The sequence below is a fragment of the Notechis scutatus genome, chromosome 9 (genome assembly GCF_049901735.1).
Source record: "Notechis scutatus isolate UNSWTSFEM ecotype Mainland chromosome 9, rNotScu1.2, whole genome shotgun sequence".
In the NCBI taxonomy this organism is placed as follows: Eukaryota; Metazoa; Chordata; class Lepidosauria; order Squamata; family Elapidae; genus Notechis; species Notechis scutatus.
In genome coordinates this window covers 8,840,626-8,867,773 of record NC_142017.1, presented here as the reverse complement: position 1 = coordinate 8,867,773, position 27,148 = coordinate 8,840,626, and the positions used below count along the sequence as shown (strand labels likewise).

Genomic DNA, 27,148 nt, shown 5'->3' with positions numbered 1-27,148 from the left:
AACATGTGAAGAGCAATTGCAGGATTGGGTATGTCTAGTTTAATGAAAAGAAGGACTAGAGGTGACATAATAGCAATCTTCCAATATCTAAGGGACTGCCACAAAGAAGAGAGGGTCAATGTATTCTCCAAAACATCTGAAGGCAGGACAAGAAGCAATGGATGTAAACTAATCAAGGAGAGAAGCAACCTAGAAATAAAGATAACTTTCCTGACAGTGAGAACAATTCATCTGTGGAATGACTTGCCTTCAGAAATTGAAGATGCTCCATTCCCGGAGGTTTTTAAGAACAGATTGGCAAATTTGTCTGAAATATTATAGGAGTTCCTGCTTGAGCAGGGGGTTGGCTTAGAAGACCACCAAGGTCCTTTCCAACTCTATTATTCTGTTACTTTTATTAAAATAGTATTCATTCATTCTCTTTCCTTTGGTGCAGGTGCATACATTCACTACTTCGCGTCATTTCCAAAAGTACTATGACAGTTTGCAATGCTGGCCAATCCATGGCAAATACATTTTGGGCCATATGGTATGAAAACCGAGATCCTTTCCTTTCCCCCTCCCTTCCCTTCTAAACAGCTGGGTGAGTAACTACAAGGAAAAGACAGTTAGCAGCTGCGTGCTGTTGTCATTACTTTGATGCTGCTTAAAGGAATCTAAACCTTACACGCCTGAGATTAGAAGCAACGACTGTTCCTCTCCAAATATGAGAGAAAACAGCGATGGGAGCTATAATTATGTTTTACAGGTGTCATCAGAACAATGGCTCCAACTTTTACTCACAATAAACACATTCTTGTGCTATTTTGTGACCATTTTTTTTCAAAGGCCTTCTTGGGAAAAAGGTATTACCGTACAAAGGCAATGGCGCTAAATAAGCATGAAAAGGACTCTTTAAGTAGGATCCCTTTCATATTCAGCTCACCTGGGTGTTTCTATGATTAACTAAGCTCTATGGAAGCATTCACTTACAGACGGGTACAGTTAAATCCACCCTCTTCTCCCTCCGAGACCAACCAACTTACTGTCATCTTGAATAGAAGTCGGCAAAAAGATTCTGTACCAACACTCAGCCCTTAAGTGCTTATGGAGGTCAATGAAAAAAAAAAGGACTAAGGGTGAGATGATAGCAGCATTTTAATATCTAGGGGGCTGAAGAAGAGAAATCAACTTATTTTTCAAAGCACCTGATGGTAGGTAGGACAAGAAGCGATGGATGGAAAATAATCAAAGAGAGAAGCAATCTAGAACTATGGACAAATTTCCTGACAATTGGAACAATTAATTAGTGCCTCCAAACAACTTGATTCCAGAAGATGTGGGTGCTTCAACACTGGAGGTTTAAGAAGAGATTGGACAACCATTTGTCTGAAATGGTATAGGCCAGCTTGGACTAAAAGATTGTCAAGTTCCCTTCCAACTCTATATAACAGAATAACAGAGTTGGAAGGGACCTTGGAGGTCTTCTAGTCTAACCCCCTGCTCAAGCAGGAGACCCTATGGCATTTCAGACAAATTGTTGTCCAATCTCTTCTTTAAAACCTCCAGTGTTGGGGCACCCACAATGTCTGGTGGCAAGTCGTTCCACTCATTAATTATTCTTACTGTCAGGAAATTTCTCCTTAGTTCTAAGTTCATTCTCTTCTTGATTAGTTTAGTGGCTATCATGTCATCCCTAGTCCTTCTTCTATTGTTCTGTTATCACACCACTGGAAACCCAGGCTTAACACCCAGTCTGCTGAGTGGCAAATGAGACATTAGCTTCAAGGATAGATATCTTTGTCTTCCTTTGCTTTCCCTCCACTGCATTACCATTATTTGAAATTTCCAAAGTGTAGTAGTAGAAGAAAGACTCCTATAGATTATGGATAATGCTTCCTGAAGAAACTCTGCTAACAGCAATTAAGAAGACAACATAAAGTCACAGACCTTTGATGGAACTCAGCCATAAAAGAGTCAACAAATGCACCCATCATAAATGTATAGAATTGCCTTGAATTTCCTATAATAGGTGATCCAGTGCTTCCTTGTTGAAGAAATCAAATATTATAAATTAAGATGTGTGAGTGTATCTGCATATTTCTACAGTTATTCCCACCACATTAATCACCATTTTTCTGGATTCTCTCCTACCTGGATCTTTCATAAAACAGTATTAACAATAATGAAAATACAAAGTTTTTAACCTTTACCAAATGCCAAAAATTATTCTACAATTTAAATAAACCCCTTTGCTATTTTGTTGTTTTGTTTTTATTTATTTATTTGGCCAACAATCCTTTTCAAATACTTACTTCAGCTGTGGCAACCCAGCTGATGAGCAAGTTTGATTATTATTATGGGAGGGATTTTTGTGTGTGTGTATTTTTAAACTTGCAATAATTGCCAGATTCCGTAATCATGACCAGCTTAATTTCAACTGATCCTTTTTAACAAATTTTAAAATAAAAGAGAGGAGGGAAATATGGCTAAAATAATGCATTAAGGTTGCAAAACACAATGGAAAAAAAGCCTTAATCAGTTGGAATAACTCCAATAAAACAGTAGGTAGCTAATACCAGTCATCATTTGAACAAGGGATGGGGCATGTCAAGGATGTAAATTATGTGGGAAACACAATAAAACACCATCAATAGAAGTGGACCTGCTCACCCACCCTTTAATTGTATAGTGTAAGTATACAACATGCTTGGTCACTCAATACAGCTGGCAGAGATGCTGCAAATGACACCCTCCTTTAAATGTGAGTAATTTCACACTGTTGTACTCCTTTCTGCTCTTTGTCTTGTCCATCATGGCTTATTTACCAACATATACTTAACCAAGAGAAACGGACACACACCAACATGGAATTATCCAACCAAATTGGGTAATACATGGGCCAAAGCCAGAACACTGGAATAGTAGCTTGCAAAAAAAGTGTGTGTGTGTGTGTTACTTTTATATTTGTCCACTTAATGATAGATCCATTACATGGATAACAATGGAGCAAACAGGTACATTACAAAACATCGGTTTGTAGTGGGAGTTGAATGGGTGGAAATAAACTGTCTTCATTATGTTTAGTTATGGGAAATGGAAATTTCTGTCACCTGACCATTACACTCTGGGTATCTGTGGAATATCTACTGGTGCACATCTGTGATATAAAACTTTCTTTGAGCACATGGGCAGCACCCATTGCCTACCTTACTAACTTCCAAAAGTGTTCACTATATCGCTAAGGACACCAGAATGTAGAATCTGCCTAATTCAGCAATTTCTCTCTCGGATGCATAGTGGAACTCCTTCAAATGTATCAGCATTGCAGAATGGAGGGGAGGGGAAAGGAAGGAAGGGAAGGGACTGGACTGGAAGGGACTGGATTAGATTAGACTAGACTAGGTTTATTGGGCAAGTGTGATTAGATACACAAGGGATTTGTTTCTGGTGCAGAAGCTCTCACTGTACATGCAAAGCAACAGAGTAATAATAATCATAATATGATGCCAGTAAGGATGAAAGGATAATAATACTAAATCCGTACTACATGAGTAAATATATTTAGGCATAAAGACAGTGTTGTGGGAGGTGTTTAACAGAGTGATAGCACAAGGGGAAAAAACTGTCTCTGTGTCTAGTTGTTTTGGCATGCAAATGCCCTATAGTGGCATCCTGAAGGGAGTCCGAAGGAAATATGAACGCATAACTAGAATATGATATTGTTATATGCTATCAGATCTGGGTGAACTCTTAGCAAGCACACAGAGAGGCTTTCTCCAGGATGGCCCAAATTCAACATTGTCTTTTAAGATCTTCCAACAGTCCCTCCACTGCCAATGTATTCAAGTCTATCCACCTTGCTTCTGTTGTCATCTTCTCTTTCCTTCCATTTTCCACATGATTATAGAAGTTTCAAGGGAGCTTCTAATAACATACCCAAAATATGATAATTTGAGCCTGATCATTTCTTCCTCAAGGGAAAACAATAAAAAAAAAGAATAGTGGTTTCTGAAATGGAGGGGCAGAGACAGTTCCTGCACTTATATTTTACAGGTATCATCCCAACAATGCTTTGCTACGCCGCTACCACATTAAGGTAATCCTTATCCTTTGAGCTGGTTTGCTGTTCTGAATGAGAAAAACTATCCCACAAGATGAAACAGCAGCTGTGTTTCCCTTGAGGCCCTTGTTTGCTACGACTCCTTGTTTTCATTATAAAAAGTTGGTTGAAGCGGGGCACTTCCCTTGGGATACCAGCCCAATCATTTGTTAAGAAAAACACGAAATGCTCAACATTAGTATTCTTGAGGTTCCAAAAATGAGGGATCTAATTCTAGAGCCTCGTGCATCAAGAGCGGAGTCCCTAGAGATGCTAGGTAGGTTGAAAGCAACCCAAATCTAGCTAAATGACCACTTATACTCTGGACACATCATATGGCCACTCTGAGATTTCATCAATTGTAATTCAAACGTGTTTTTTTTTTGTTTTGTTTGAATGAATTCTTGGACTTTGAGGTATATGTAATCAACAACTTCCAGATGTTGCTTCTTCCGCAGACTTATTATACATTCAATTAATGTTGTAATAAATCAGCATCTCCAATATGGAAAAAGCACAGTGTAAGTGAAATACTGTTAATGATAAAATGAAAAGTAGCTTGGAAAAGCTATTTCCAAATTGATGTTCCAGATGAGTTTAAGTTTTTGTGGTTAGAGCTGTGAGCGAAGAAATCTCTGATTCAAAGCCGCTTTAATCTCAAGTTTATTAATGATCTTGAGGTCCAGGTTTCTTTCCACACTTCAATGCATGATACAAATGCTTATAATTGCAATGTGTATATTTGAGGAAGAAGTTCCTGTGTGTGTGTGTGTGTGTGTGTGTGTGTGTGTGTGTGTGTGTATTTCTGGGGTCAATTTGATATCAACAAAAGAATCTATCCTTGGGTAGACAATTAGACATCTGATTGATGGAACATCAATCTTAATATATCATCTTTAAAAATTGGGAGTTATTGTTTGATCTCACACTTCTTCTGGATGTACCAAGGGCATCAGCAATATGGCATGTGTTTGCCAACCTTGGCTGGTAGCTAAGCTTTGACCATCAAGTCATTAGAGAACAAGTCACCTCAGGTTTCTCCGTGCTCTGAAGCTTCACTGAAAATGCTTAAGGAAAATTCTACACTCTACAAGACAAGCTTGCTGTGGTCTTATGCATTCAGAACTTATTACCTCAATTTTCTTCTCCACTTGTTTCCAATTTGTGTACTGATTCCAATCAGAATGCCAATGTTCGATTTTCAAAGCTCTCAGTGATAGAAAACTCTCAAAAACTGCCTTCTGCCATATATTCCATTCCACATGCTCCATTCAATATCTGAAGACTGCCTCCAGATTCAATAAGTTACATGACCTGGCAAACAACAACTAATAGTGGGGATTTTTCAGAATGGACTATTATTTAGTGGAATTCGTCAGGATTTCCTTCTCAAAGGCATTTTGCTCAAATGTGGGTGCTCCAGAAACATTGTCCCTTATCGTCCTGTTTGCATTATTATTTCAGTGCTTTCCTTCACCACTAATATTTGGTTAGTTTCCTTTCCTTTTTTTAAGCAGAGCCATTTTATTGTATGCTTGTATGCTTAAGGCATTTGAATTCATCTCCAAAATGGACCTGTGTGTGTTTTTAAATAAATAACAATAAAATACTTAAGACTTCTTTCAATCAAACCATGCTGTGATGCTGAGGAAAAACAGATTGCATCTTGGTGGTTTTTAAAAATTCTAAATACAGATATAAGCACGAACATATTATAGTGTTATTTTTATAATGCATTCTACAGTAGGTATCTGATTCATAGTTGCTATATATAGAAACATCATATGGTGACAGTGAAATATTTTTGGTAATATCCTTAAATAACTAGTAATGAAAATTTAAACAGGAATCTTCTTGTATTTCCTGCCTATTAGTAGCACCATTGTCTTTCAGCAACTATACTGGTCTTCATAAAGTTACTCTCAATCTAACCCAAAATAAATTGGCGGAAAAAAAGCTGTATTCTGTGTGAAGTTGATAACTCCTCCATCTCACTTACGTAATGTGCTAGGATGTGTTTTACTTCAAAAGGGGTATTACAAAGCTACCATTCCACCATTTTAGAAGTTACACTCCTTTTCCTTGAAAACATGGAGTGATGCTTTCATAATTTTAAAAAAATCTGCAAGAAATACTCTACCCAATATTCTAAGGCACATTTGCATTCTTTCTCTGTAGTTTGTTTATTTTTATTTTTATTTATTTATATCCCAACTTTGTTATTTTATAAACATCTCAAGGTGGTAAATGTATCTAATAATTCTTCTTCCTTCTATTTTTCCCACATCAACAAACCTGAGAGGTGTTATTGGGTTGAGAGGGAGAGAGAAGACTGGTCCAAAGTCACCCAGTTGGCCTTCATGCAAAAGGTGGGATTAGAACTCACAATCTACTAATGATTGTCCAAAGTCACTCAGTGGGCTGTCATACTTAAGGGAGAACTAGAACTCACAGTCTTCCATGTTCTAGCATAGTCCCTTAACCACTAGACCAAACTGCCCATTCTATCTGAATTGAGTGGTGTGCCGTAAGATATAAACTTCAGATGTTTTGATCAATAAGAGTGAAATATATTTCAAGGAAACTGATCTACCATTACTGATCTTACCAAATAATTCTTTTTAAGATACAATCATGACAGGAACTAACATTCCAGCGACATTGCAGCTGCTCAATTTTATCCAAGTCTGGCTAGTACAGAATGGTTGGCATTTCAAGGCTACTCTTCATCATGTTCCCATGTGGCAACATTTCAGTAAAAGAATCACATGCTAAATAAAATAAAGTTTGCATCATATAGGTAGTCCTTGACTTATGACCACAACTGAGCTCAAAATTTCTGTTGTTGACATTTGATAAGTGAATCTTACCCCATTTTACAACCTTTCCTTGCCTCAGTTGTTAAGCGAATCACTGCAGTTGATAAGTTAGTCACCCGGTCGTTAAGTGTATCTGGCTTCCCCATGCTCAGAATGTCACAAAAGGTGAATCCGTGATCTTGGGACAGAGCAACAGTCATAAATATGAACCAATTGTCATGCACCTGAGTTTTGATCACACGATCCTGGGGATGCTGAAAAGGAACTGTGGGAAACGGTCACATTTTTCAGTGCCATTGTAATGTTGAACAGTCACTAAATGAACTGTTGTAAATCTACCTGTATTCATACCTGGATTGAAATAGGACAAAAAACGATCAGAGATGGAACCAAGAGATATAATAGATATAGCTTCGTCAGTAAAGGCCATCTAATGAGAAGGAAGGACTCACTGGAGAAGAGCTTAATGCTGGTAAAGATTGAGGGCAATAGAAGAAGAAGAAGGGGATGGCAGAGAACGAGGGGGCTGGATGGAGTCGCTGAAGCAGTCGGCATGAGTTTAAACGGACTCCAGAAGATAGTAGAGGACAGGAAGGCCTGGAGGAATGTTGTCCATGGGGTCGCAATGGGTTGGACATGACTTTGCAACTAACAACAACAACAAAAACCTATGGAGGAATGGTTGGCACCTAAGACTTCATCTAGAGATGATTGCCTGTTTTTCTACCTTTTAAAAAAAAAAATCCAAACAATATTCATATCATCATCATCATCATCATCATCATCATCATCATCATCATCATCATCATCATCAGTTTATTCCAGTCATAGACCAGAGGCCATTATTCATATTAGTAATAGAGGTAGAAAGAGGAGGAGGAGTAGAATTAAAATGCTGCTAGAAGGCTGAGCCACATTCAGTGGTTGGGGATGAACGAGGAGAAGAGCCTAATGCTGGGAAAGATTGAAGGCAATAGAAGAAGGAAGGGACGGCAGAGAATGAGGTGGCTGCATGCAGTCCTTGAAGCAGTTGGCGTGAGCTTAAATGGACGGTAGAGGACAGGAAGGCCTGGAGGAACATTGTCAATGGGGTCGCAATGGGTCGGACACCACTTCGCAACTAACAACAACAACATCAGTAATGCAAATGAATCTCTGGAAATAACCTGATGCAACAATTCGATGAGTGGCTTCATTGGATGTTGCACTATTGATAAATCCAATAAGCAGCTTGATCATTGTCCCTGCCTCTTGTGCCTTGAGAAAGAGAGATTTCCAAAGATTCTCGCCCCAGTGTAACCTATCCGCTTGGAAGCCACCTCTGCAGTACCCCATAACAACTCGCAAAATGATTGGGTTTCAGAAACTAATGAGAAGGGGTTGGCATCTGACATGACATCCTGACTGTGACTTTCCCAGCAACATCTGGCAGGTCACCCTTGGAAACAGAGCACTAGGCTAAAACAGACCTTTTGCCTTCCCCAGTTAAGCCATTTCTCCTCGACTTCTGCCGTTGATGGACATTATGTAAGAAACAAAAAGCTGAACCTCAGCCAGGAAGTACTCTCCCCGATGCCTAGATGCACGCAGCTTTCATACCCAGCGTTCAAGCTTCTCTAAATCTCTTGCAAACATGGAGCAGCATGTACATTGTTCCATATCGGGCACCAGAAATGCTACATATGGCGTTCAGTTATAACAGCTGAGCTTTAAAAGAAGTGCAGCTTTGCCTCCCAGTCAACCTGACACCAAACGAGAAAAACAAATAATCAGCAACGATGGTCCCCATAACAGCCACAACTCAAATAATCTGAAGGACCATTGTACAGCAAGTGAATCTTTTTAATTTCCCCCAAATTGTTTGTCACCTCTTCCTGAGAATATTTTGCCAATCAAAGCAACCTAGGGATCACTGCATGCTGCTTTTAAATTTTAACACTCTTAATTATTTCCTGGCATAAATTCATTCTCTTTTTTTCTCTCTCTTTTTCTCTCTCCCTGGGGGAAGGGAAGGGGAGGGGAGGAGAGGAGCGGAAAGGAAAGGAGAGGAAAGGAAGGAAAAGGAAAAGGAAAGGAAAGGAAAGGAAAGGAAAGGAAAGGAAAGGAAAGGAAAGGAAAGGAAAGGAAAGGAAAGGAAAGGAAAGGAAAGATAGGGAAGGAAGGATAGGGAAGGGAAAGGAAAGGAAGGGAAGGGAATATTGTTTTGAAGGTACACACACAAACACATTGTTGCATAATATTGCAGCTATTTTATATTCATGTAAACACTATGGAGAGTTCCTTGAGATAGTCTAGAAGTCTAATGAATGAATAAGAATACATTATTGCTATGTTCTGTGTTTTAGATGAACTTCAAAAGGTCATACTCACCAACAAATCTTGCTTGCAGTTTTAGTTTTCTTGTTATAGCTCTAGAAAAACTCTTCCTTCTGTTAGTCATCCATTATCTTCCATAGAAGTCATGGTAAGTCATCTAAGAACAATTCTAGTTCTTATATCAAGGAATTGGATAAAATGGCAAATACCTAGAATTGTTCTTAGATGACTTTCCATGAAGTATTTATAGTAAATATAAATACAGTAAATACAGCATTTAGCTGTATTTTAGATCTATGTATCCACAAAACCATATATCGTCTGCCTCTCTAGATGGTTCTATGGGTCTGCTTTTCTGTAAAGCAACATTTGTCAACCTCATCAATTTTAAGATGTGTGTGGAATCCCAGAATTTTGGCTGGGGAATTCTGAGAGTTGAACTCCACACATCTGTTGCAGTGTTGAGAAGCACTGCAACAGAAGCCAACACATATGAGTCATTATTGTAGATGCCCAACCCTCATTGAAGAAGACTGTAAAAAAAGACCCTGTTCAGATGAAGGTGGGTTATTTCAGGTGGGACAGTTCTCTTTTTGCCATAATGCTTTCCATGCTGAGTTTGGAAAGCTGGCAGCCTGGATTCGAGACCCAAGAGCTGTACAATGGGATGAGCTACCGTTCCTTGCCTCAGCTCCTTCCAATCTAGCAGTTCCAAAGCATGCAAATGTGAGTAGATAAATAGGTACCACTTCGGTGGGAAGGTAAGAGCATTCCATGTGTCTCAACAAATAATCATGCTGACCACATGACCATGGAACACAACCAGGCAGAGGAAACCTTCACCTTTTTTCATCCACGTTCATGAAGCAACCAAAAAATGAATGTAGCTTCAACTTGTCCAAGATCAAACAAGATTCGCTGAGGGAAAGGCACAAGCTGAGAGAGAATCTCAGCTCAGAAACAAGAGCTCCTCAAAAATACCTAGAAGCATTGGCATTCTCTTTCCTCCGAGTGTATTTTATTTTTATTTGTGTGTGTGCTTTTTAAGCTGCTTTGCCAACTTCTCACTCCTCCTTTTTCCAGCCCCCTGTTGCTGCGTGCCATCCCAAAGCTCCAGTATAAAGTTTGGCTTTTGCAGCATGAAGCAGCTGGGCAAAACTAGCCGAGAATGATAATGACCTCAGAAAGCTGCTGTTAGCTTGACTACAATAGGGTGCTCAGTCTAGTGGAAAATTGTGTTCATCAGCTAACTCTGCTCAGTTACTAATTGACATTGCCAAATATTTTAAGAACAATTGGAATGCACAAGCAAAAAAAGAAAAAGAAAGGAGAAGAAAAATGAAGATCTTAATCCTCAGCTTTAAATTTTCTGCCTGGGTTTTGGTTTTTTTTTGGCCCATGTAGAACTTTTGATGGGGAAAGAAAGAAAGAAAGAAAGAAAGAAAGAAAGAAAGAAAGAAAGAAAGAAAGAAAGAAAGAAAGAAAGAAAGAAAGAAAGAAAGAAAGAAAGAAAGAAAGAAAGAAAGAAAGAAAGAAAGAAAGAAAGAAAGAAAGAAAGAAAGAAAGAAAGAAAGAGGAAAGAAGGGGAAGGGGAAGGGAGAGGGGAAGGGAGAGGAGAGGAGAGGAGAGGAGAGGAGAGGAGAGGAGAGGAGAGAAGAGAAGAGAAGAGAAGAGAAGAGAAGAGAAGAGAAGAGAAGAGAAGAGAAGAGAAGAGAAGAGAAGAGAAACTGGCAACATAACATTTTTTGTCCAGCATCTTTGCAGCACTGTCCAATACAAAAGGCTTTTTTTATATCCTCTGTCAATGGCATAAATATAGGCTGAATCGCATTGTTGGAGAAAGAGTTTGCTGCCATAGGAAAGGATTGGGCGGAGGGAGAAAAACACTTGAAAGGATCCAAACCAGCTGATCAAACATTTTGTGCCAAAGTCAACATGAAGTACTATGGGCAAGAATAAATTATTATAGATCATGGTATTTTATTTTCCTTCCCTCCACCCCCCCTTTCTTTTTATTCTCTCTTTTTTTAAAAAACAAAAAACCCCCACCATCTTTGTGCTTTCCATTGATCATGCAACTTAGCCTACTTTATTTAATGAACTGGAGGGTCAGTGAATTCAATTACCCCTTTCATACTATCAAGACTTCAATTATCTCCACACCAAAATTATAAGCAAATGTGGAAGGTATAGCTACTCGACTAGTTAACAATGAACAGTATCATTTCTTACAACATTAAGTTTTAATTATTCTGTTTGCCAATTCCTGTGCAAAAAAAAAATAGCCTATGCAGAAAATCCTGGAGAAATTGCCATCTATTTGGGTACGTGGTTCTCTGTCGGCTGAGAGTTCCTGCCACAGATTCCAGAAACAGTAGCTGCCTTTTCCTGCACATGAGCACAATGGCAGCCTCCATTTCTCCCCCTTCACCACAAACATCCCATCCAGCATATACAGCTTTCAAAGTTCATAACATTAACTTATTTTGACTGAGAGATGGACGGTGCAAATAATCTTGAGATTATTTCTTCAAGACTGATCTGGAAAGGCAGTTGTATTATCTCAGACATTCCCAGTTCATGTCCTGGAAACCTGGATAATCTGGTGAAATTTACCCCCAAGGAACCCCTTTTCAAAACTTGTCTAGCTTCAACAGGCAACTAGTTCAATGCTGATTCATTGAAATCAATAGGATTTACTCCTCAGTGGTGAGGTTTTGGTCAGAGAGACAATGGTACAGTCAACAAGTTGCTCACATTTTGTGTGAGCTTCTCTCTGCCTCGTGAGCAAAGAGCAACAGCAAGTGCAATTTGTACAAGCAACAACAACAACAACAAGCAAAGTCTGCAAGAGAAGGAAATAATATATCTGACCAATTTTGTCCATTTTTCTCAGAGAAAATATGACCTCTTCATTTGTTGAAAGGTCCGGGTTTTAGTAGTGGCTCTTCAGTTTAGTTCGTGGCAATTTACAGAGTCAAAGAACAAACACATTTTCTGGTCCACTGGAGCCGTTTTCACATGTTCACTGATTCAAACATTCTTTTACTCACATAACAAACAGCTGCATACCACATTAGCGCAGCCAGTGACAGTCACACATCTCTGCAATAACTGTTTGATTGCAAACTTGACCCTTTCTTCTTCTCAGCCTGAACTAGACTTTTTTTTTTCAAAAAAGAAAAAAAAAGTAGCCACTCTATTCCCAATCCTCCCTTGTGAAGAATTACATCAGATAACAAAGCGTTCTCTGCCACTTATTGTAAGCTTTCTTCTAGAGACCTGTTCTAAGAGGCACCGTGTATAAAAGGTTTTATTTTTAATATGAAGAATTCAGAAAGTACTATCATGTTAAGAGCACCAATTTACAAAAAAGAATCCCTCGGTTAAGATCTGAAAAAGAATAGTTTCTCAGGCCCTCTGACCCAGTTTGCAACAACAACCATACAAAAAAGGAATCAAGTGATGCAAATTAAGCTCTGAAACCTGTCGTGGGCTTAGAGACATTGGCTAAATACTATTTTTGTAGTAATGTTTTAATGTCTGTCCCAATGGCTATTTCTCTTTAACTGTGAGAATAAAGACTTCTTTTGTGTTCTGCTGATTTATCTTCCACAGGTAGCAATCATTTTGCAACAATTTAAAACTGTTTCTTTAGAATTTTGCAGCAGACCAAGATATATTAGGTAGTCAGCCAGGTTAAATTTAAAAGCATATTATTGAGCGCAGTAAAAAGGTTGGTATAAAAACTCTGGTATTCTGCATCTAAGACATGACTTATCGTACATATATTACATTTCTATTCGGAGGCTACAAGGAAAACAATTAGAAATTATTCATCCAATTGACATGAGTGCAAACTAAATTCAGTATATAAGTTTACAAATATGGGATAAATGTTGCTAAATTTTCTGGTCTTCCATCTTTACAAATGGTAAATTTCATAAATTGATTAAGGTCCAGAAATGCAGCTGGTATTTTTTTTTAACAGAGGGAACTTAAAGGGCAAAATATTCTCTAATTTCCCCAAGACAAAAGAAGATTAAAGGTGCATGAATTGTTTTCATGTATGGTTAGGAACTTTGCAACATAGAATCATTCCTAATCATTGATGGACACTGGACCACAGGCTCAGAAAGTTGCGGACTTGACCAGTTTTGAAAAAGGCAAAGGAAGTGGAAACATTCAGTCAGGAAAATTCCTACCGTTGTTTTCTTCTCTCTGTATCTAAAGACTGTGTTTGGCTTGTGTAGCAAGCAAGTAATTTCATAGATGGACAGACCATTAATTTGGCCAGGAGACTGCTGTGGCCCAGGTATCTATGGTTTTACCCAGCAGTAGACAACATCTAAAGGCAGCTGCTGTGGCACCTCTCATCACTGGCAAAGAATGATGGAAATTGGAGATTGAAAACATCTGTCAAGCACAGCTGCCCATCCCTGAGCTACTGTAATGGCGTGAGAGAATGACCTTGGGAGACAGGAGGAAGAATCCAACCTAGACATTGCTCTGATAAATTACAGTTGAGTCCAAAAGAGGGAAGGCTGGAGAAACCTTACAACGGAGGTAGTGCTAGTACTCATGGTTGGTGCTTCTTATCTGGACTATCTCAAAAGCCTGATAGTTACAGGGAGGGAAACAATATATTTGATTGGTATTTTTGATGCTCAAAACTGAACATTGTTCTGGTCCAGATTAAACCAGAAAGGAACAGAAGAAGCATGAGTTTCCACCCCAAAAAATGAGTTTCCTCCCCCAAAGGCCATTTTGGGGGTTTACCCACCAAGCCTTAATCAAATTAGACAGATTTTAAGGATCTCTTTGAACAGAGTCAAGAAAAGAGCCCAATGAGATGCTGAGAGGGCATTTGTATTTTCTTCATAAGAAAGTCAAATAAAAATAGCCAAAGGCTCCGTTTGTTTGTTTTTCTTACTTTTTCTAAAGTAGTGTTTCTCAACCTTGGCAATTTAAACAGCTCCATTGCTCCTACACTGGGTTGTTTTTTGTTTTTTTTAAGAAGAGATCAGGTGACCACTTCTCTGGGATGTTATAGGATCTCTTGTTTGAGTCAGGGGCTGGACTAGAAGACCTCAAAGGTCCCTTCCAGCTCTATTCTGATTCTAATTCTTTGGGCAACTTCTGGGACACCAATGCTGGGACAGCAAAATCATGCGTCTGCATCCACTCGACTCATATGTTCAAAACATGGGCAAACACTCCCTGGATGGCAGAGCAATCTTTTCCTACTGGATTTTGAATCCCCTTAGAGCAATCTAGACAGCATGCTAAAAAGCAGAGACATCCCCCTGCCAACAAAAGTTGTATAGTCAAGTCTATGGTTTCCCCAGTTGCAATGTATGGCTGTGAAAGTTGGACCATAAGAAAGGCTGAGTGCCAAAGAATGGAGGACTTTGAACTCTGGTGCTGGAGAAGAAGACTCCAGCGAGTCCCTTGGATTGCAAGGCAATCAAACCGGGTCGGTGCTAGAGGAGATCAACCCTGATTGCTCTTTAGAAGGCCAGATCCTGAAGATGAAACTCAAAGACTTCAGCTACCTCATGAGAAGGAAGGACTCACTGGAGAAGAGCCTAATGCTGGGAAAGATTCAGGGCAATAGAAGAAGAAGGGGAGGACAGAGAACGAGGGGGTTGGATGGAGTCACTGAAGCAGTCGGCGTGAGCTTAAATGGACTCCAGAAGATGGTAGAGGACAGGAAGGCCTGAAGGAACGTTGTCCATGGGGTCGCAATGGGTCAAGCATGACTTCACAACTAACAACAACAACAACAACAAAGCAATCCAAGCGACTAGATAGTACAAAACCCAGTCCTCTCATTCCTGAATAGGATTTCTGCATGTCTCTGATGACAAATATATTGTACAGGAGGCCAGGATGCTGAGACCTGTTGGAGGGTTTCCTGGGTATTTAAACAACCGTGTTAATCACCATAGGAATTTGTGGAATGCAGAGGGCAGATTTACAGGTCTTAAGAAGTGGGGGAGGGGGCTTACAGATTTATTATAAGCCACCTCCCCAAACTAACTCTTTTATATAAATCTGGTCTCAGAAATGGAGGATACTGGAGCATGACAAGAGCGGCAAAAATAAACTGGCATCTACTTAATAACTGTAACAGTGGATTGCCTTCAATGCTAAAATATTTATTGAAAGCCAGGGTGGGGGTAAGCACCAAAAAAAAAAGAACAGCCTGCTATCAGATCTTTAACAGTGGGCAATGTAATGCCTAAAGGCCTCTCGAACTGTCTTTCATTTTCTAGACTTAATGGCTGATTGAAGAAATCAATGTTGCCATTAGTAACAGAGTATTTGTTATGGCATGATTTCCTCCGTTGTTAGGTCTGCAGAATGATTACAATATTAGCAAGGTGCTTTTGTTATAAAAAGGGCTGGAGATATAACTTTCAATTTACTATCCATTAGTTCAAGAGCTCAGAAATGAGAGATGAGGCCAGAAATCTTACCTTTCTCTTTTAAAAAATATAAATATATACAAACAAACATATATATAAATAAAGCTAAATACCATACATATAAATACCCACGAAAACATAAGAAAAAACACACACACATTTGCCAATAAGGCTCAATATTGTTGAAGGCTTAAATGAAATATTACTTTGCTTTGCTCTTTCATGCACAGCGGGTTCACGCTAAAACCAATGGGATATTTTTAAAACATGATTTTATAAGGTTTTAAATGATTGCAGGAAACAAAAAACGTCAATGGGAAGTCACTTTCTTTCTAATGAATCCTTCCTATGATTCCCAGTCTTTGCATATTCAGAATTGGGGGCTCACAGCCCTAAATGTACCCCACGTTTGTCCATACAAATGAACTGTATCTCACGATGTAAGGATTTATCAAAACAGAAACAAGAGTGATGATGTGGCTGGTGAGGCTAGAGGAGGAGAAATTATTCTGTGCAGACAGACCAGATGGATAGGTTTGCATTTGTCCAAATTAGTACCATAAGATAAATGCAATATAATACAGAAAATCCTCAGCTTAGGGCCATAAATGAATCAAGAATCACAGTCTTAGGTTGTCCTAGTCATTAAGTGGGTCACCACATTGCTCCGCATGATTTTATAACCTTTTGGCAGCAGTCGGTAAGCGATTTGCGATTTGTGGTTGTTAAGTGAACATGGGGATTGTTAAGCAAATCAATTGTCTGCGATGGGTGCAGTTTGGGAGCCCTTCAAAGAGGGAAGACAGAACATGGAAAGCGGACGTACCTGAGGAAGAAGGTGAAGATGGATGGGGACTGTCTTCCTGAGCGCTTCCGGTCTGTGAGAGGCCTCCTCCCATCCCACTTTCCTCAGTGATGTTGGAGGAGCCGGGAGTGGTCGATCGGCTGACGGACTGGGATTCCTGATCGCTTCCAGACCCACGCCGTTCATCGATGCTCCCCTGGAGGATCTCATCTTCCACCTTCCTGTCCCTCTTGTGGACCCTGGAATGAACCACCACTTGGTGGTAGGTTCTGAAAACTCGCCCGCAGTCAGGACACTCTGTGGGCTTTTCCTTGGCACCGCCATGACTCTGCATGTTGTAGTCGAGCCCCGGATTCATACCGTGAGGCAGGAAATCTCTGCCCCCTTCCAAACGGTCCAGTTTGTTTGACAAGTCTCTCTGACTGCCCATTTTAGTGCTGTGAACCAAATCAGCAGGCATTTTCTGCTTGGAACCATCTGCTCCTACTAACACATACTCCCGCTTCTCCTTATCAAACAGAACTCCAGCGTTTGCCAAAGGGTCTTCGTGGCTCCGCTGAATCTGGTGCTCTTTTGTCAGAAAACCATGTTCCATGGCCATTCCCCTTGCCATGAGCTGCCAAGCTTGATAGCTGTTTACAGGGTCCATCTCAGCAGCTTTGGCGGCAGCCTGCAGCCTCTCTATGCAGCTCGATTTGAGTGGAGGCACAAGGTTAAGACAACCCAATAAGGAATGTTTGTCCCCTTCAGCAAGACTATGCCCGATGCTAGCAATAGGAGACAGGAGCTTGCCCAGGACTTCGCGTTCTTTCATGGGCAAATCTCCTTTACCGTAGGCCTGGTTCTGCTCACCGAGGCCAGCTTTGTCTGGGGGCAGGAAACCACTCTGCAAACAGGACAAATATCTGGAGTACAGGTTGGCGTGAGCTTCCTGGGACATGCTCCCCACAGGCATGTGGACTTCAGAGTCACTGGGGGGTTTGTTCTTCACTGACAACTTGTTCAGATGGACCTTCATGTGATTCTTGAGGAACCACGGCTCCTTGAAGCGCCTCCCACAGATTTGGCAACAGTGCTCAAAGGAGTCCTTGTGCTTCCTCATGTGGCCTTTCAGGAACCAGGCTTGGCTGAAGACCTGGCCACACACTTCGCACCGGAATTCATTGGCCGCCTGCTCCCCGTTTCCATTGGAACCCTGGCCCTGAGCGGACTCGGCAGTGATGTGGGCTTTTTCCACGTGGCTGATCAGCTCCTCCTCCTGGGATGCCGCAAAGTCACACAACGTACACTTGTAAGGCTTGTGGAGGATCCGGATGTGCCGGTCCAGCTCCTCTCGCTTCTTGAACTTCCCTTTGCAAAAAGTACACCTAAACCCAGCAGCCGTGGCAACCACTTCTTCCTGGACGCTGGCAGGTTTCGGAGAGGGAACCGGGTTCGAGATATCAGGGGCGTGGTGGTTTGTGGACATGGGCAGGTTGCAATTAGTCAGAGGGATGGGCTGAGTGTGAGGGTGGGCTTTGACATCAGGCCTGGGTTGCAGGAGGCTGCTTTTCATCTGCTTGTCCCTCAGGATGGCACGTTCTTCCAGCTCATGCAAGAGCCGGTTCTCTTCTCGGACCCTCCCACGGCCTTTGCCCAGGTTTCCAAGCTTGTGAGTACGCAGGTGTATCTTCAAGTTTCCCTTCTGAGCTGCTCTGTGGTCACAATAGGGGCACTTAAATGGTTTCTCCCCAGTATGGGTGCGCATGTGTAGGGACAGGATGCTGTTAAACCGAAAGCGCTTCCCACACAGGGGACATGGGTATTTCCTGTTCTTCCTAGCATCGTCCTCTATGTCGCTCATCTGAGACATAATGCCTAGGTTTTGTCCATTTAAGAACTGCTGTAGATCTACCCTCCCGTTTAAACTGGTATCGACTTCCCGGTTGAGTTGGTTGGCCAAGAGGGCCATCTGACTGCTGATAGGCTGGTTGGCTAATGAAACGTGGCTCTTGTCTTCTAGAAGGGCCACTGCCTTTTCCTCAGGGCTCTGTCTGGACTGAAGCTCGGGAAAGGCATGAGTGAGCTGGGAAGTGATCTGGTGCAACTTCTGACTCATTGAATACTGGCCATTGAGCAGGGAGCTGTTGAGGTGGACCTCGGCTTCTGGTCCTGCTGAAGAAACACCAAGGCACAGACTAGCTTCCTCCATTCCTGCCAAAAAAAAAGAAGGGAAAATTTAGATTTTCAAGTAGACCAATTTCATCAGCAGAGCTACAAAGGTACAAAAATCACATGCAATGTTCCTGCAGTCAATATTCAATGAATGTATATTAAATGTCAAGCGCATGGTGTACTATCGTGATTGTTTTGTCTTAATTATACAAGGCCTTCATCACCCTGCACATTTTTTTGATTGCTTGGATTAATTAGGCTTTTAAAACAAACACATTACCCTTTATAAAGTTATTCCCAAATAAAGTTATAACTTGTAGCCAGCATGGGTTTGTTATAAACAGATCATGCTAAACCAAACTTATTTCATTCTTTGACAAAGAGACTAAATTAGTAGACCAGTGAAATGCTGTGGATATAATATATTTAGACTTTAGCAAGGCATTTGAGAAAGTAGACAGCAACCTACTTCTTGGTAAGCTAAAAAAAATGTGGGATAGAAAGCATCAACACCAGATGGATTTGTAACTGGCTGACAAACTGTACTCAATGTGTAGTTCTACATCTACACTGAGGGAAGTGATCAGGGGAGCACCACAAGGTTGGGTCTTAGGCCCAATACTCTTCAATATCTTCATAAATGACTTAGATGTGGGAATAGAAGGGGAACTCATCAAATTTGTAGATGACACTAAGCTGACAGGAGACAAGCTAAGGATCCAAAAAGATCTTGACAGACTTGAACAATGGGCCTCTTCCAACAAAATGAAATTTAATGTGGAGAAAAGTAAGATTTTACACTGGGCAGGAAAACCAAAGGTACAAGTACAGATTACGTGAAACTTGGCTCAGATACATTAACTGTGAGAGGGACCTTGGAATCCTAGTGGACGATCACTTAAATATGAGTCAGCAGTGTGCAGCAGCAGCCAAAAAAGCTAATCGGTTGTATAAACAAAGGCATAGAATCAAAATCACGTAAAATATTAATACTGCTTTATAAAGCCACAGCTAGAATACGGCATCAAATTTTGGTCACCACATTACAAAAAAGATGTTGAGACTGTGGAAAAAGTGCAAAGAAGAGCAACTAACATGATGAAGGCCTGGAGACTGAAACATATGAGAACAGTTGCAGGATTCAAGTTTGGATAGTCCAGAGAAAAAAAAGGACTAGAGGGGACAAAATAGCAGTATTCCAGTATTTGAGGGGCTGCCACAAAGAAGAGGGGGGTCAATTTATTTTCCAAAGTACCAGAGGGCAGGACAAGAAACAATGGATGGAAACTTATCAAGGAGAGAAACAACCTGGAATTAGGGAGAAACTTCTTAACAGTGAGGACAATTAACCAGTGGAACAGCTTGCCTCCAGAAGTTGTGGTTGCTTCATCACTGGAGGTTTTTAAGAAGAGACTGGACAGCCACTTGTCTGAAATGGTATAGGGTCTCCTGCTTGAGCAGGGTGTTGGACTAGAAGACCTCTAAGGTCCCTTCCAGCTCTATTCTGATTGATTGACTATCTAGTTCTTAAATAAGTCACATTAAGCTTTCCACGTCACCAGGCCCCTTCTTGGGATGCCACACCTGTTTACATTCGCTGATCTATATAAAAGGGAACGGCAATGCCTCTTGCCCACTGCCCCTTTTAAAGAAACAAAAATAGAAATCCATTTATAAAACTTTCAGTCCCATTAAGTATATTCAATAAATTCCACATTCTCCAATGAGAAATATGGTTTTATGATTTGACTGGTGTTCTGGGGAGGGGGGTTGGGTGGATAGATGGCATGATATTTACTGGTAAACAATAAAACAAGATAATGTTTGGGGGAAAAATAAAGTAAAGGACAAGCTTTCGAACAATAAAAAGGATTTTGCTTTAGTCAACAAAAAGTGTGGTAATATCTCATTAAGCTGATTAGTATGCGACTTAGAAACAGTACTAGGTGCTGTAACACATGATTATAATCATAAAAATCCTTCAGTGTTTGCAAGTAAGCATTAACGAGGTATATTAAATTTTAAGGAGACTAGCAGCTTCGCAAACCTCAGAGATTAAGATTTAACCCTTCTGTTCCAAAGCAATTGTTCCTCCGTCATTTAAACAGGGCATCCATCTAAAGAGACCATCAATTATCGTCTTTACTTGTCGAGCGAATTCATTCAATATTTAGGCAAAACCTGCTTCGTTTTTAGCTCCGTTGCTAAATTCGTTTTGCAACTGGGCAAAAGAAAGAGACAAAAGGACACTGATTATTTTAAAAGAGCTCTCTTTGGAGACTCGATAAAACCCAATTAAAAGCCAGGGAAGGTGTCACAGAAAGCTTCAACAAGTTTAAGAATTTTTAATAACTTTCTCAATATACGGTAATGAGTATAAATGGTACCTACAAAGTTGGCACTGCAGAAAATTAGAACTCCAAGCTGTTTGTTAAACAGCGGCACACAGTACCGGTCAGCATAATTGTCCCTAGTAATAATCATCCCTCCTTGCTATATATTCAGAGAAGGCAAAAAGGCATTCGCAAAATCTCAGTCACTAGTGTTGCTTCTAATATACTCTCAGAAAAGGATGAGAAGCGATCAAGTGAAGCATATGGAGAGTTGACCCTCTCAGCTTCCTTCAGCCTTTCACACTATAAAAATGCCAGCATTCCTTCACAAAGTGCTTAATCCTTTGCAAACAGTTCAGGTGTTCAACCCATTCACGAAGACTGACAAACAGATCCCATTTTAGTACAGAAAAGAAGTTTTGAACCTTTGCCCTAAGTAATCAAGAATCAAGATCATATGAAGATAGAATCAAGATCACATGAAGATATTTATTTGCCTTCCTGAGCTTTGGAGGGGAGCAAAAACACACACACACACCCCGAGACTCCTCTGAGGCTAGGAAGCTCCCAAAACAGAGCTTGGAGGGGTGCTGCGCGCCCTTCCCATGCTCTGTTCCTTTTCTTCCTGAGCCTTAGAGGAGCTTTAGGGGAGCAAAAACGCCCCCCAGAGGCTCCTCTGAGGCTAGGAATCTCCCCAAAACAGGTGGGGGCTGCAAAAGAAGTAAAGCCATGCCCCACCCAGTCACATGGCCATGCCCACCAAGCCACGCCCACAGAACTGGTAGTAAAAGTTTTTGAATCCCACCACTGCCTAGGGGCTACAGTAGAAGGTAAGTAATTGAGTTGAAAATGGGTTTTTTTAAAGGTAAAGCACCTGCATGAAAAATGCGCGCACACAAAGTGCGTACTCAGCAAACTGGTTGAACTATGCCACTGAGAAAAAGGCTCTGCTTCAGTATTTAGTTAAATGAGTTGTATCGTGTCTTTAGCAGCAGTCTTCGATTAATGAACAATGCAACGTCAAACAAAAAAATTTTTTTGAACCTGGTTAAACTAATCATAATTAATCTGGCCAACAGAGGAAGCTGTGGTCAACCAATAGCAGAGGCAAAATTTTCTAAATTCCTTGCCCTGTCACAGGAAGGGAGGGTGTTCAAAGCTAAAGCTCCCTTTGACTCATTTAGGTTATAATAAGCTATGAAAATTAAATTTAGACTTTGGCTCCCATTTTTTTCCAGCCACTGAAGATTTTTTTTTAGGAATGTCATCCCAGACAGCTTGGGGAAATGGGTTTATTGTGACCTCCAAATATAAGCCATTATGCTTGAAAATAGATTCCATAAAAATACAATTAAAAGATACCATTTGTGAATCTTTTTTTTAAGGCGTTTTATTAGAAATCTGCTAAATCTGACCAATGCTTTTTTTTTTTTTTTTACATAATTTATTTTCTAAGTAGGAACTAAGATATTTTTTTAAAATCCCCACTGCCAGGGAGGAATGGAAAGAAATCTCCAACAACAGAATTATCTGCCTGTTTAGAATCCAGCAACTCTAATGCCTCATTACAAGCTATTGTTAAGATTTGGGGAAGAAAGGTTTATAAAAGGTCTGTAATTTAAACATTCTTAAAATAATTAAATTTCAGCCTACTCTATTTCCAAGTAAATTTACTGGATTTCTTCTCAATAAATGGATTTAAAAATGCAGCCTTGGATGCTTAAAAGATTTGAGCTAGAAAACTGGCTACATATACAATATTTGTGCCATAGACTTATTTATTGTTTATTCTGTTACATCTTCCAACATTTCATAGGCAGAAGCAATATGGAACAGCCTGTGAATCTCTGAGTCCCATTTCAAATCACGGAAGACTCTCTTCTGAAAGTTTTACATATATATATTTTTTGCCAATCTGAAACCAGTGGATTACAGAAATTTGGGCAAGAAAGAATTATTTGCCTTGCAATGGGTTATTCTGTACCATCTAAAATACATACCCTAAGAAATGAAACGGTAACCTGAATTTAGATTTTCCTGCATGCATTCAGAAATTAATGCATTTGGGATGACGCCCTTCCCAGTTTGCAATTTAAATTTCAGAGGGGGAAAAATGGAGAATTTGTGACTTAGGAACTGTTGAGAGATAGCTATTCTCAGCTCTGTTATGGAGCCATGTGGAGTGGGATGTTGCAAGATAATCAGAGATTCCCTTTTCTGCTATAAGTTAATGAAAAAGAAACTGAGTACTAAAGTACAAAAATAGTCAAAACTCAACTTCACAATGTTAATATCTGTCAAAAGAGGGAAAACACTAGAAATTAACTGGGGAAAAGGTATAATAAATTAAGGACTAGCTCATATAAATAAGATTAATAAAAAACAAATGCAAGAGAGCCAGTTTGGTGTAGTGGTTAAGACATTCAAGACAGGAACCAGGAGACTGTGAGTTCTAATTCCATCTTAGGCACAAAGCCACAGTGTAACCTTGGGCCAGTCACTTTCTCTCAGCCCTAGAAAGGACGCAATGGCAGGCCACTTCTGAAGAAGAAAGAAAATCACAAGGACTCATTCAGGCAGTCTCTGAGAATTGAACATAGCTGAACAAAAGAAAAAAAAATGAAAGGAAAAAAAAATGAAGAAAAGTGGAATTAACCAGAAGGGAATGTTCTATGACCTAAAAGTCAGTGTGGGCCACAGCAAAAGTTGACTGACCTTGCCTTGCATCATCTATAAAATATTTTGACTTCCAAGCAAAGGAAAATGTTCAACTAGATTGGATTTCTGAATATTTTGAGTTCAGTAAGAAGCAAACCCCATCTTTTGCACTGTTCCAATCAGTCAGCCTGCATGGATGTTCAAAAGAGCACTTCTTTCTCTCCTGATCATAGCTATTCAAAGCAGTTTTAGTCTTGAGCAACTCTGCAGTGGGTCTAACTGTGGCAGGATTGTGGAATGGATGGCAAAGTTTGGTTAAATCAGATTCCTATGGCTGAGCCCAGACACTGCTTAGCTAAGGTTTCTACGAGAAGAGCAACAAGGACGATTAGGGGACTGGAGGCTAAACCATATGAGGAACAGTTGCTGAAATTGTATATGTCTAGTTTAATGAAAAGAAGGACTGGGGGGGGGGGGTGACATGATAGCAGTCTTCCAATATCTCAGGGGTTGCCACAAAGAAGAGGGAGTCAGCCTATTCTCCAAAGCAGCTGAAGGCAGGACAAGAAGCAATGGATGGAAACTAGTCAATAAGACAACCAATCTAGAACTGAGGAGAAATTTCCAGATAGTTAGAACAATTAACCAGTGAAACAACTTGTCACCAGAAGTTGTGGATGTTCTGACACTGGGTGTTTTTAAAAAGAGATTAGACAACCATTTGTCTAAAATGGTATAAGGTTTCCTGCTTGAGCAGGGGGGTGGACTAGAAGACCTCCAAGGTCCCTTCAGACTCTGTTATTCTGTTACTCCTGTTAAGAAATACAAGGCACCAGATTTCTGAACCTATTCAGGGTCATTAAGCAGCTGCAAACATTATTACAAAAATAAACCAGAGATTTCATGCTTACATTTTAGCCCAGAGCTGGGTGTGCTGAGCTAGTGTTTGGTTTTTTGTTTTAAGAAAAAAAAAACCTCTAACAATCAATGCTGGCAACATTTGGGGATCCAAACATATTACATCAGAAATATTATCATACTGGGCAGGATACAGAGTGGTTTATATGCCAGATTATTAATAAATAAAATGTGTGGCAGTATGGCTACCTTATTTTTTGTTAATACATGTAGTATAGATCAGTGATCCCCAACCTTTTTACGCCGCGCCCGGTATCCCCAACCTTTTTATGGCGCGGCCCGGTACCGGCATTAGATGGGCGCCGCCATCTTTTGATGAAAAGTGCTCGTGACCTCACCGAAACACTTTTCATCAAAAAGATGAGCGCTAGCTTGGGAGTTTTCCGGAGAAATGGCTTTCTACCCGAAAGCTCATCGAAGCCGCATTTCTTCACCCGGAAAAGCTCACCGGAAGCACTTTTTCATCAAAAAAAGATGGCGGCGCCCAGCAAGCCAGCGGCCTGGTAGGACTTGTTCCACAGACCGGTACCGGTCCGCGGACCGGTGGTTGGGGACCCCTGGTATAGATGATGCAAGGAATTTACAACAAAGTGGAAAGAGTTAAAATTTGGCAGATTTAGAATCAGAAAAGGGGCCTATTTATCTTTAATGGCTTATTCTAGCCAATAAGCCCAGCTAATTTGATACCATAGTATTATATGTTCGTTTCAAAAGCTGCCTTTCTGTGAAATTCTTAAACCGATCCTTATTTGAACCTCAAATGAGAAGTTAAGGCTGAGTGTTGCTGCATAAGTTTTATCTTCAGCATTGCTACAAGTAAGAATAAATGGCAAACTGGTCATATTCTTTAATAATGATGGTAATATTAATGATTAGGATAATGACAGAGATGGATATTACTAAATCGGAAAGTTATATAAAGCCATTGTTATAATGTAGCATCTGGGACAAGAGATTTCAAGATTTAAGAGTGGAATCAAGTTGTTGGGACCAACATTAAACTTTCCAAAACAGTTTACCTGAGCTAATCAACAATTAGCTAATTGCTGACAAAACTCAGCATTATAAAATTATTCCTAAATTTTATGTGACAAACTGGTTTATTTCCATGGCATCTCACATACAAATTTACCATATTCCCCAGCACTGCATATTGCAGGTGATAGTCAGCCATAGGGTGTCAAGTAATCATACTTGAAAATTAAAAGAAAAATATTTTAAAAGCTGACAACATTCTTAGCTATTCAGGATCTCATAAGAATCTCTCAATTACCAGCAACATGGCACTGCATACATGGTTGAAAGCAAGCAATAGATAAGTGCCAGAAAAGTTTAGGCCATCAGAAAAAAGAACATTACATTTGAATAGCAAACTCATCTTAAGGTTGCTTTAAAAAAAAAAAACCTTGATCAGTGAAAAATACTAATCACAGTTATGATTGCACTAGCATCACCAAAATCTAACTTAGGAGTGATTTGAAGCAATCATTGAATTAAAGCTGGAATTAACACACACTCTGTTCAAACAATAATGTGATTGTCTTTTACTTTTTCTGTAATAGTTTTATTAAGTTTATCAAAAGATAAAATATGAAAGGAAGCAGAAAAATGAGGAAGGAAAAAGGGAAGAGAAAGAAGTGTAAGGTAAAGGGGGGAAAGTAAAGAAAAATATTGACTTCCGTTCTGACTCTTTTTGTAGTGCAGTCAAATAAGATAGTAACATTCATCTCAATTTTTACATACTAGCATGCACAGCTATTTCTATAACCACAAACTTATTAATCAGCAAAACTCAAGGTTAACCTTTTACTTTTGAGTAACTCAAAATGTTAAAGTCCACAATCTATTCCTAGGAAAACCATTTGCTTTAATTGGAAATATTTGTTTTTGTGGAATGATATGTCTCTCGTATAGTTAATCCCATTCACTAAACAATTCCATATTGTTGAATCCTAGAGCCATGCCTTCTCTGTGGTGGCACCTGTCCTATGGACAGAATTCTTCCAGAAATTAGGATGGTTCCACCTTGCTAATCTTTTTTAAGACATTGAAGACATTCTAACACTGAAGATGTTCCCTAGTTGGGTAAAGAAACATCTGCAAGAAAACCACCAAACTCAGAAAGCACCAAGGACCCCAGTGTTCAACCCTGATCTACAAGCATTATCTTCTACTGTTAAGTATAATGTAAAATTCACAAATGCAACAAAGACCAGAAGCTGGTTGGATACTGAAACCTATGAGATTTTGTTTGCAGTGTTACCTCTCAGGAAAATCAGCTCCGATATAAACCGTCAAATAGGTATACAAACATTCCTAAACTGCAAGCATACAGTCAGATCAGGTGAGTTGGATTTTTGCCAGCTTGCCAGTTCAACAAAATAGCATTTTGGCTCTTTCATCTCGTCAGGGTCTTAGTTCCCTTGCTCCTACTACTGCTTAGGTCAAATGCTTGTACCTAGTGTTGAGAATTTTGGCACTCATCCCATAACAAAAAGAGCTCACAAAAGTCCATAAATTCCCTTTGACCTCAACTGTTGAAACATCTGTTGGGTTGAGTCACAAGCTGCTTATTGGCCAAGTTTGACAGCAACAATGCCTGTTGTGGATTATCTCTCTCGGTAGTAGGTGTC

General features: G+C 40.0%; 1 protein-coding gene across 4 annotated transcripts in view; it reads right to left on the bottom strand.

The window, feature by feature from the left end:
- Positions 1-27,148, bottom strand: part of ZNF536 (zinc finger protein 536) — a 324,777-nt gene that overhangs the window by 191,997 nt on the left and 105,632 nt on the right. For all 4 annotated transcript variants that reach the window (XM_087971515.1, XM_087971516.1, XM_087971517.1 and 1 more), the window contains one exon: positions 16,474-18,645. In XM_087971515.1, the coding sequence (XP_087827641.1) occupies positions 16,474-18,643 (2,170 nt within the window). In that variant the 5' untranslated portion in view covers positions 18,644-18,645. The remainder of the gene's footprint in view (positions 1-16,473; positions 18,646-27,148) is intronic.